Raw genomic sequence first — 11,834 nt, 5'->3', positions numbered from 1 at the left:
TATGAAGCATTTCTTATTTAATTCTTCCCAAAACAAACATAGAAAGATCATTATGATGTCCTTAACAAAACGATTTTCTAGACACAACCGTATAAATACAAGAAATCATTTTACTCTTCGGTAAAAAAGTGAACAAAGGGGCACCTGAAGCCACAGGGTAACATTATTTCAGATCTACAAACATTAATAATCATCAGTCAATTGACATTTTAATGTTTTAAGAGTCCTTCAAGCGTCAGAAAAAACCTGGATGTCCATAGAAAGTAAAAAGATTGCAAGTTTTCTTCTAACAAAAAGCTGTTACGGTATTTATAACAAGAGGTACTCTTGTTATAAATATAAAACAGTTAAAGCTCCTTTGTCTCTCTTTCCCACAACTACAATTACTAAAGTCATGCAAAAAAAAAAAAAAAAAAGGCTGACATCAAAACTTGTAAATGGATAGAAACTATAAAAATGGACTTTGTATATGGCAGATTAAGGCAGTAGAAAATAGGGGTGCACTGTTTGATCGGCAGCCCGATACTTACATGTGAAACCGGTCTTGTCCACCAATCTTATCTACCCATCTTATCTATTTATCTGTTGTGCAAGTTTTGTTTTTAAAATGTGAAAAAAAAAAAAGATTAAAGAAACTGCAATGCTCTAAACTTTTCATTTATATTTGAAGGCACCACCTCATATGCAGTTAAAACAAGTTTGTATTATTTCATGGGTATTGTTGAATGTTTTTCAAAAAAAATAAGATTGGAACATAGAAGGTGTATTGTGACCTTATAACACCTGACATTAACAGTTATAAAAAAAAAAAATGGTATCAGCCGAAATCAAATTTCAGCAGGGCAGGCTTTTTAAAGATCAGTGATCGGCCAGATAACTGCAATCAGTGCACCCCTAGTAGAAATACATTTCTTGTAAATGCATAATTGTGTGGATGTGTGCTACGTCTCAGTTCAAAAAACTTGAATGAAGAGTTCAAACTGTTCCATGTCACAATTTTGCAGAGCTTTTTCTTTTTAGTTCATTAAAAAAAATCCCCCTTTGTAATAATTCTTGAAAGAAAAAAAAAGTTTAAAAACGATTCGTAATTAAAAAGAAACTATACAGGTTTCTGCACAGTGCAATCACAAACTAGAAAAAAGCCCTTGTGATCTATACATATGGCGTGGCTTTTTCTAGCAAAAGACTGGAAGAAATACTTGTAAAAAGTCATTTAGAGAGCAGAAGAAAGCATTTAAAAAAGTATCCAGGCTACTTAGGAAAGGACAGAATGAAACATGGTGATAACTTTGATAAAAGTAGAAAGACAGCATTTAAAGCTTCAGTTACTGGGCCTCCTGGTGGCTTCTGCTAGTTACTGCGATCTCAATGGAATGAAAGTTTTTCTAAAAATTGGCAAAGTTCACAAGAAATTTTAATAATGTTTTTCTGGAGCTAAAGCCCAAGAAAGTTATTTTGCAAGCACTGTTGGATGGACAAAAAGGTGGATAAGTCTACACTTTCTTTGTCACACTTTTTAACCCCATTATAACAAAACATTCATCTAAAAATACACAAATTGGACTGTGTGTACGCAAAGAAATTGGAGGAATGTCATAAAGGAAACAAAAAACCTATCTATATAGAACATCCATATGTCATAAGTGCAGATTGTTTAACTGATCATCCTAACTGTCTAAAATAGACGATTTGGAATGCTTTAATTTACTTCATACTACAACATTCGGCTGCAAATTAACAGAGCTACGAATAATGAGACACACTTGATTTAGAGTAATGGGTTAAGTAGCCTAAATCAAACATACAAGCATGAAATATTAATGAATCCACTGAAATGTTTTACCCTTTTTAGCAAAACAAATCAAGATAAATATTATATGGAATGAAGTTTCCCCCTCTACTTTAAGGAATACCTAGAAATGTATGTCCATCTGCGGTCAGAAGCGTAAATTCAATCATTATTATATTTCATCATCATCATAGTATTTTTTTTTTTACAGTTGATCTATGAAAGGTATCGCTTTATACTTAATCAGAGTATAACCAAATTTCATCCGTCAGGAACATTTGGGCTGTGCTGTGGTAGACCCAACCAAAATCCTAACACATCCTTCTACCTTCACCACAAAGCATTTCAGTAAATCACAGAGAGGCAGTGGCAGATCAAAGAAAACAAAGCGCATCATTTAGGGCGACAAACCCTAACTCGGACTTTGCAAGACAAAAAAAATTAAACAAAAACCCGCGTTGTTGTTCTTGGGTTGACAATTACACAAACTCCCGTCGGATAAAAGAAGAAGAAAAAACACTTGCAAAACCATTAAACGTGTAGCATTGGTAAAAGCCCACCTGAAATTCACCTCTGGTTACAGTTTAGTAAATAGTGCAAAATTAGTTGAAATTAACGGTCCACAGGACCACATTTGACTGCTATACAGCAGGTTATATCTGCTGCTGTCTTCTTGTTGATATTTAAATGTTACGCATCTCAGACAGAAACTGTACCTGGTAATTATTGCATGTGACACACTTAATTGTTTGCATAACGTTTGTAGGGACTTGTGTTTTCTTCCTTCAAGTTTCCCTTCGGACCTTTTTCTTCTGGGAGGCCTTCTGAGGTTCGACGGTCTGCTCAGACTTCTCTGTGAGAAGGTAAAACAACAGAGGCCAATTTAGAGTAAATGTTTTAGCACATATGGAAAGAAGTGACTTTTTATCTTACGTTAAAAGAACAATATTGTGAGTTGCTTGTGAATAAATTGAAATTTAAAGAACCTGAACCTACTCTGAGAGGATGATATGCTGGTATTCTGTGAATTTAAGGGCAGTGCAGGATGCTCTGGGGCTTTGGTTACTGCACTGTGTATAGAAGCTGCACTTAGAGTCTAAATTCAAACAAATGCAAGAAAAATGTTACAATAAAACAGGTTGTTAAAAAATTAGTCTGATTCAAATGATTTTATTTTTTAAAAAAGGAGCTTGTGTCGTGTTTCCTGCCTGAGTATCAGAAGCAGTCTCCTCTTCTGGTTTCTTCTTCTTTTTTCTCTTCTTCTTAGATTTAGCTTCTTCCCCCGAGGGATCGTCAATGTCCTTTTCATCTTCTGATACCTTCCATTAAGAAAAACAATAATCATGATTTCTAAATACACAAGACAGGGCATTAAGCATAAACACTGGGAGGAAATTGGGAGGAAGGAAAAAAGTGCAAAATGAAACAAAGCACTGTGTGTGTAACGCATCTATGAGCGTCATCTTTTGAACTGAATTACTGAAATAAATTGACATTCTGATAGGTTGAGATGCAGCTGTTAGTGGCAAAAGGCAAATAACAAATACCAAAATGCTGTTTAAGCAATGTTCCAACAGATATATATTCAGCTTTTTTTCTCTATTGTCACGCAGGCAGAATTATTTACTCTTCATTAGCTAGCCTAAATTAAGTAAAGCAAATGCACACGCACAGGGGGCCACCCATTCCTACAAGGCGTTATATTTGTGCCACCAACATGAGCGCGCAGTGAGACTGATGTAAGCGCTTATACACAACCGGTCAAAAACGTTTTGATACAGTTTCTCACTCAATGGGTCTCTTTATTTTCATGACTTTTTACATTGTAGATTCTCACCAAAGGCAACAGAGCCATAAATAAACACACATCGAATTATATAGTAAACACAAAGTGTGAAATAACTGTAAACATTTTTAGATTTTAGATTCTTCAAAACAGCCACCTTTTGCTCTGATTACTGCTTTGCTCTCTTGGCATCACCTAAAATGGTTTTCCAGAGTCTTAAAAGAACTTCCCAGAGGTTCATTAACAGACGGCCAAAGATTAATATTTCAGTCAAACAGTGGCTACTTTAAGGAATTATAAAACATATTTAAAGTTCTTTCACAATTTTTCGCTTGCTACATAATTCCATGTGTTCATTCACATTTTTATGTCTTCAATAGTCATAAACATAAAGAAAACCATTAAATGAGAAAGTGGTTCTAAAACTTTTGACCTGTAGTGTATCTTTGTGAACAAACAACAATTTGCGGTGTGTGCGTTTAAATCTCACACACGCTCGATACGTGTTTCCGGCACGCGCTCGACCGAGTCTACCGCGCCGCCTGGTCTGTGCTCGCGCTCGGGTCTGTCTCCGTGCTCGCAACTTGGCGTTAATGAACCATACCACCAGCCAATCACAGACAGGTGTTTTTCATCCAGTCAGAGTATTAATTTCAGGTACTGCATTCATGGTTCAAACAGTTTTCCCTTTAATATGACACCAAGTCAACGTTTTGAATCACCTCATACCAAGGCTGCATAATAACGACATGAAAATTCAGAATCGCATTATAGAGAGATGGAGAGAGGACAGATAGATGAAGACAGAAGGACGTTGACAGAAATATAATACATAAAGAAGGAATTGTAATAATAATTGTTTTATAGAAATAGAAATTAATTAAAGTAACCAATTTCCCCCCAGACGACATTCCTAGGGGAAACAATGCACTTGTTTTATTTTGTAAAATTTAACACATTAAGACATCCATCTTATTTTTAGTCTTAATCAAACGTTTTGTTTGGCATATGGCCTGTAGGGGGCAGTGGTTAAAATTAAATGTAAAAGTTTAAAAATGTTTTTCATTTAAGTCAATTTACAAATATAAAACAGATTATTTTGTATTCTATACGTTCATGCAAAGGTATCTATTTAAAAGAAGAGAAAACAAACCAAGCATTTGGTATTTGTTTCCTTCTGCTGGTTAACCGAACACAGTGAACTATGAACCCAAAACTGAGATATGAACACGACTACGACTTGTGTGTATCACTACTTTCCCCCAGTACATATATAGTGCGAGCAACAACGACTGGAGTGTGTTGAAGAATAAAACCTTGGGTTGATCCTTCTGCAGAGTTGCTGCTGCCACCAGTACAGGAGGCTCTTCATAGTTTCCCCAGTGCTCTGCTGGGGCATTCCAGTCAGAGGTGGAATCTGCTGCCATCCCTTCTGTAAAATGCGTGACAGAGAGTTGCAGGTTAGATACCAGAAACAAGAACATTGTAATAGATGCTTTATAAACAAGCTGCAGTCATTTAGGGGGCTGTGTTGTGTGGGAAGGAAGAGCAGCTACTCACTGAATCCTGACCATTGATCATCAACATTGGTTTGGTTTACCCACTGCACCTTAGCTGAATTTGATAATGGATCTAGGAGAGAAAGTGCGTTCATATTCATATTGCAAGTCTAAAAGGCTAAAATTTATTCTGGCTTCTGAAGTGAGGCTCGTCATTAGACTTTTGATTAATTTCCTGGGTAGCTCAACCAGGAAGTAGAGCTGATTAGGTTACACCAACCTGTGGAGTTCAGCTGCAGCACAGAAAAGGGCATTGTCTTTATCTTGCCATCTATGCTGCTCCAAGCTGCTGGTGACAAGATATGGAAAGAATGTTAAAGTTGGGATGCAGCTAAGTCATTGGCAAAACATTTAATTTAAAAATTAACACTAAGAGACATACAGACATAAAGCAACAAGGAATGATTATGCGACTACTACCTTCAACAAGATTAGAAACATTATTTTGTTCTTTATTCACATGCAGTGCCCTGTCAAAGTATTGCAGAGCCTTTGCGATTCAGAGTCCCAAATGAATTTAAGTCTAGACTTTGACTGGGCCATTGTAACACATGATTTTGTTGATGTAAATCCTTCCATTGTAGCTCTGACTGTATGTTTAGGGTGTTTGTCCTGCTAACAGGTGAACCACCGCACCACTTTTAAGTCTTTTCATCAACTCTGACCAGCTTCCCTGTCCCAACTGAAGAAAAGCTTCTTCATGGAATGATGCTGCCACCATCATGCCTCACCATGTGGGTGGTGCATTCAGGGTGCAGTGTTGGTTTTATGCATCGCATAGAGATGTGCAAGTAGGACAATAAATTTATTTTGGTCCCATCTGACCACGGCACCTTCTTCCACATGTTTGCTCTGTCCCCTACATGGCTTGTGGAGAACTGTGAAGAAGACGTCTTATGGCTTTGTTTCAACAGTGTCTTTGTTCTTGACACTCTTCCATAAACGCCAGATCTTTGGAATGCACAACTAATAGCTGCCCAGTCAACAGATTGTTCCACACTAGCTGGGATACCATGGGTCTTGTAGTTGCTTCTCTGAGTAATGTTCTTCTTGCCAAGCCTGTCATTGTAGATGCTCCATAAGATATTCAAAAGTTGGGATATTGGTTCATAACCTCACTCGGCTTTAAACATCTCTGTAGCTTCATTCCTGACCTGTCTGTGAATGATTTGCTAAACTATCATTTGTACTTTTCTACTAATTCTATATATCAACCACCTCCAAAGTTGATACAGATGCTATATGATGTCATTTGTTACCCTCTTACTAGAACCATAAGAGATGAAAGTCATAAAAGAATTAGCATGAATGTGTAGTGTACATTTCTATTCAGCACCTTTTACCGTGACACAATTATATAAAATACAGTGCAATTAACTGCCTTCATCAGTCTCCAAACTAGCAAATAGAGTCCACCTGTGTGATTTAAATCCAGCTATTCGGTTAAGGCCTCAGAGGTTTGCTAGAAAACAATAGTGAACAAACAGCTTCATGAAGATCAAGGAAAACAGCAGTTAGGTCAGGGAGTAAGTTGAGGAAAATTATAAAGCAGGGTTAGAGTTTCAAAACGGTATCCCAAACTTTGGACATTTTACTGGAGGACTGTTCAATCCATTATCTTAAAACAACAAGCAGGGCACAAACCTACCAACACATGGTTGTCCAGCTCAACTTGCTGTCTGGACCAGGAGAGCATTAATCACAGAAGCAGCCAAGACACCAAAGGTAACCCTAGAGGAGTTGCAGAAATTCACCGCTCAGGTGGGATAATTCCCGTTTGCAGTTTGCCCCAAGCCATGTAGGGGGCAGAGCAAACAAGTGGCAGAAGACGCTCTGGTAGGTTAAGACACAAACTGAACTTTTTGGCCTATGTGCAAAACACTTTGTGTGGTGGAAAACTAACACTACCACATCCCGCTGAATATACCATCCACAGTGAAAAAGGGTAGTGGCAGCATCATGCTGTGGAGAAGCTTTTCTTCAACAGGGACAGGAGAAGATGATCAGAAATGATGACGTGCTAATTTGTTCTCAATCCAACATGTTGAATATCTCCGATTTGAGGTCAGAGCAGTCCTGACGTCCTTCTGAGCAGACTAGATCACTCGTAACACACCACACAGCAGGAATATGTCATCAGATTATCTTAAGAACCATCACAGATGATCAGGGCATGTTGGAAGGGGAAGATCGGGGAAAATATCAACATAAAAATTCTGCCGTGTGAGCCAGGAATAAGTCTCATTGAGAATCTGAGAAAGACTCAAAAATGTTTGTTCACAGATGTTTTCCATTTAATCTGACTGAGCTTGAGCCATAAGAATGGGCAAAGAATCTTGGTGTCTAGATGTGCAAAACCGTTGTAAGAAAACCTCAAAAGACTTGCGGCTGTAAGCACGGAGAAAGGTGGTTCTACAAAATACCGAAAACCAACGCATGTCACACTTGATTTTCTTTTTTAAAGAAAATGTTGGAAACCATGTAAGATTTCCCTTCCCTTCTAAATTTAAGTTCCCATTTTGATTTATAAAATATCTTTGAATTGAACTGAATCACACACCACTTTGTATTGATCTGTCACATAAAATTCGGTTAAAATGTGCTACGGTACGTGGGAGTAACATGACAAAATGTGGAGAAAAGTACAGTGATACCTTGAGACTTCTGAGCCCAGGGCTGGGGGTCAGTCTGGGGTCTGTATCGTCCAGGTGCAGATATGGAACTCCACTTTTTTCCTTCCATGGAAGCACTCTGACCAGTGACCTTCAATGAGACGTCAGACCAGCCTCCACCGTTGACAGTAGACTCCTCTCTCCATGTGGACGAAGCTACAACACAAGAAGTAGGAACGTTACCTGAAGTTCTGTTAAGAACTACTGGCTTACATTCAACACATCTTTATGTTATAAAAAATGTGTTGTTCAACAGTTGGTTCATGCAGTTTTATTTGCTGCAAAACATTTTAAGATGTAACATGTCAACACTTATTAGAAATAAAAAGAACAGACATACAGCTTAATGTTTCAGCTTTGCTTTTACCACCGCCTGTGTCTCCCTTTGTGCTCGGTCTTAAATGCTGGTTCTCTGTATCAAAAATAGAGCAAATAATGTATTAGTATTGACTTTTTGACATCATACTAAATATATTAAGCCTGTGTTAGTGGCTCTAAATAAACACACCAATATCGATGTCTGAAATTCTCTTATTGTAACAAATTAGTAGAATACATTTCATCTTCTGCAGATGATTACCATTGTTTCCTTGTTTCTTCTTGTTAGCTAAGGCTGCGGGTGTTTCGACATGGGGCTTGGAAGCTTTAACACCTTTAGGACTAGCAGAATCATCTGAACCTTTGTCTTTCCTTCGCTGTTGCCTCTTCTCTCGATTGCTGACTTTGGTCTCCCATACACCTTGTAGACATACAGACATAAAGCAACAAGGAATGATTATGCGACTACTACCTTCAACAAGATTAGAAACAGTATTTTGTTCTTTATTCACATGCAGTGCCCAGTCAAAGTATTGGAGAGCCTTTGCGATTCAGAGTCTCAAATGAATTTAAGTCTAGACTTTGACTGGGCCATTGTAACACATGATTTTGTTGATGTAAATCCTTCCATTGTAGCTCTGACTGTATGTTTAGGGTGTTTGTCCTGCTAACAGGTGAACCACCGCACCACTTTTAAGTCTTTTCATCAACTCTGACCAGCTTCCCTGTCCCAACTGAAGAAAAGTTTCTTCATGGAATGATGCTGCCACCATCATGCCTCACCATGTGGGTGGTGCATTCAGGGTGCAGTGTTGGTTTTATGCATCGCATAGAGATGTGCAAGTAGGACAATAAATTTATTTTGGTCCCATCTGACCACGGCACCTTCTTCCACATGTTTGCTCTGTCCCCTACATGGCTTGTGGAGAACTGTGAAGAAATCGTCTTATGGCTTTGTTTCAACAGTGTCTTTGTTCTTGACACTCTTCCATAAACGCCAGATCTTTGGAATGCACAACTAATAGCTGCCCAGTCAACAGATTGTTCCACACTAGCTGGGATACCATGGGTCTTGTAGTTGCTTCTCTGAGTAATGTTCTTGTTGCCAAGCCTGTCATTGTAGATGCTCCATAAGATATTCAAAAGTTGGGATATTGGTTCATAACCTCACTCGGCTTTAAACATCTCTGTAGCTTCATTCCTGACCTGTCTGTTTCATCCAGTGTGTTTCTTGGTCCTCATTTTGATGTTTGTCCACCAATGTTCCCCAAAAAACACTTTTCAGACTTTGATGTGTAACCTTTAAACATTAAGTATCACTTTACTTTTACTCGAAAATAATGCGTGACTTTACGTTGGTCTATCACGTAAAGTCCTAAAAAGATATTTTGCAGTTTGTAGTTGTAACATCACAAAATGTGAAAAAGTATAAGAGGTATTAAAACTGCATATTGCAAGGCACTGGGCTGGGCGCGTTTTTTTGAAAATGAAAACTGAACTGAAAATTCCCCCTCTATCAGCAGAGACATACCATCATCGGGTTCTTTCCCATCACTTGTTGACAAAAGCTGCACGGGTTTCACATTTGTCTTAGGTTTCTTCTTGGTTTTTTTCATCTGCTCTGGGGCCTGCACCTCATGCACCTGAGATTTTTAAAAACAAACGCAAAAACAAACAAAAGTACATATTTGTTTACCGCCTTCTGAAGCATTAACGTGCTCAACAATAACAGTTTCAGTTCCACTTCATTTTGTTCATACCTTCTCAGCTTTAATCTGTGAAGCTGTTTTGGATGCTAGCACAGTCTCCTTAACCTCCTCTTGAGCAACAACCGGTGGATGTCCATTGGACTGAGTCTTCTGTAATACAAAGGCAAGGAACAAAGCATAACGCTATAACCACTGATGAAGTGAAGTGAATAACACTAACGATCTCTTCCTCACAGATATATTAGACACCAAAAAACATTTTGTGCTCAAAGTAGATTGTTAGAAGCAGCAAAAACAGCTAAACATAAGGATTAAAGAGAGTCTGACAAGGGTCAAATGTGATGGTTAGATGTTTGGGTTAGAACATCTCCAAAATTGCAGCACTTGTAGGTCTATCAAAAGATGTCCAAACAAGGAACAGTATGAAAACAGCAGGTTGGCATGTCTGACCCAATGCAAAAGATGAAACACTGTAGCTCAGATTGCTGAAGACGTTTATGCTGGTTCTGATAGAAACGTATCAAAACACACAGTACCTCACTGCCAATGAGGCTACAAACCCGAAGCCCATTCAGGGTCGTCATCACAATATCAATGTGTGCAAAATCTGCTTGGCTGCAGTATTCGGTCAACTGTGATATATTAGGCAAGAACGTATTTGGTGATTTGGATGGACTTTGACTGTCTTTCATGCCCACACCTGACACAGAGGGGGATCAAGATCCTAACGCTGAGGGAGATTCGTGGTAAAATTGGAATGATGCAAAAATAGAAAAATAAGGGTTGACTGTAACTGATAACATGTTTTCCTTATATTACACAATATATTATATTGACAGGGTTATTTATAAAGTTGAGAGGGAACGGGATTTAATAAATTGCAACTTTGACCCATCAAATATCTGTGTAAATGTTGTCTTTAAGAATGATTTTGCTTATTTGTATGGGCTTAAAACATAATACCTCGTAATAACTTTTTTATTACACCATAAAACTCATTGAGGAGTTTTGTAATATACTACAGCCTTATGTGTATAAATGTATGAAAACAGGAAGCTATTTTGAAACAGGATCTTGGTTTATACTAGAAAGGAAGATGTTGCTGTTTTTTTCATGAAGGCTTTAACTAACCAATGACGTGTCAGTTAGCAACACACAGCTAGTTAGCATTTTTCTCTCTCTTTCCCAGTCTTTAGACATGTTAGGTGAGTTAGCTGGTTAAGTTCTCGTTATTTGTAGCTTGTAATTCTTCTATGTAGCGTAAACCAAGCGAGGCTCAAGCTAATGTCCTGTTCATTGCATGTGAGGTAGCTGAGGTAAACTAGTGGAAATGGTAGCGTTGAGGCGGTTCTAAACAAACATAGCTATATTTAGTTTTATTCGTTCATTTTTCTGCACTAGAGAGAACACCAGTAGTAAAACGCATCGAGAAAACCGGCTTGTTTTCATTCAGCCACTGCGATGAGAAATCTCCTTCCTATTTCCTCACCTTGTCGCCAGTTTTCTTTTTGTTTCTCTTTTTCTGCTCCTCTGCTTTGACACCTTTATTAATAAAGCTGGCCTTTCCTGCCTCGTCGCCGCTTTGGTTGACCTGGGAAGCAAGCTTTCTCCTGACCAGCAGCCCTCCTCCAGCGCCTCCGCAGACAGCGGCCCAGGACGCCCCGAGAAGCAGCAGCAGCAGCAGACCGACAGCAGCCGTTGACAGGACGAGCCAGCTCGGGTAAAGCTCGGGCTTCAAACCCAGCTCCACTCCGAACTGGGCCCGAACTAAGCCTTGTCCTGAGGAGACCAGCTCCCTTAAACGGGTAGCGAGTATCTCGGCTGTTTCCAGCGCGAATCTCCATAAATCCCCTGCCATGTTTGACAAACTGCGTAAAAACAGCACACTAACTGCTAGCTTTCATTTTGCCACGCATCCGTATCGGAGGAGTGGCTAATCTAATGTCACTGCAAGGAATCAAAACTCTGTTCACAACACTTAAAGAAACTGTCCAATGGACT

The 11,834-nt window shown here is 38.7% G+C and overlaps 1 protein-coding gene across 3 annotated transcripts; it reads right to left on the bottom strand.

The window, feature by feature from the left end:
- Positions 1-11,834, bottom strand: mtdha (metadherin a). 3 transcript variants are annotated; one of them, XM_047383046.1, is made up of 12 exons: positions 11,323-11,834; positions 9,885-9,983; positions 9,656-9,767; positions 8,387-8,545; positions 8,174-8,218; positions 7,789-7,962; positions 5,355-5,423; positions 5,136-5,207; positions 4,892-5,007; positions 2,998-3,108; positions 2,786-2,885; positions 1-2,642 (listed from the first exon to the last, which is right to left on the bottom strand). In XM_047383046.1, exons 1-12 carry the CDS (start codon positions 11,689-11,691, stop codon positions 2,575-2,577), a joined length of 1,494 nt encoding a protein of 497 aa, XP_047239002.1. In that variant the 5' UTR covers positions 11,692-11,834; the 3' UTR covers positions 1-2,574. The 3 variants fall into 3 exon arrangements, with proteins under 3 accessions (XP_047239002.1, XP_047239000.1, XP_047239001.1); XM_047383044.1 differs by having other exon boundaries at positions 8,147-8,218; positions 11,323-11,830; XM_047383045.1 differs by having other exon boundaries at positions 5,355-5,420; positions 8,147-8,218; positions 11,323-11,829.

The sequence above is a fragment of the Girardinichthys multiradiatus genome, chromosome 13 (assembly GCF_021462225.1).
Source record: "Girardinichthys multiradiatus isolate DD_20200921_A chromosome 13, DD_fGirMul_XY1, whole genome shotgun sequence".
Lineage (NCBI taxonomy): Eukaryota > Metazoa > Chordata > Actinopteri > Cyprinodontiformes > Goodeidae > Girardinichthys > Girardinichthys multiradiatus.
Note: the sequence above shows the minus strand (reverse complement) of the source record. Positions and strands in the feature narration are given on the sequence as shown.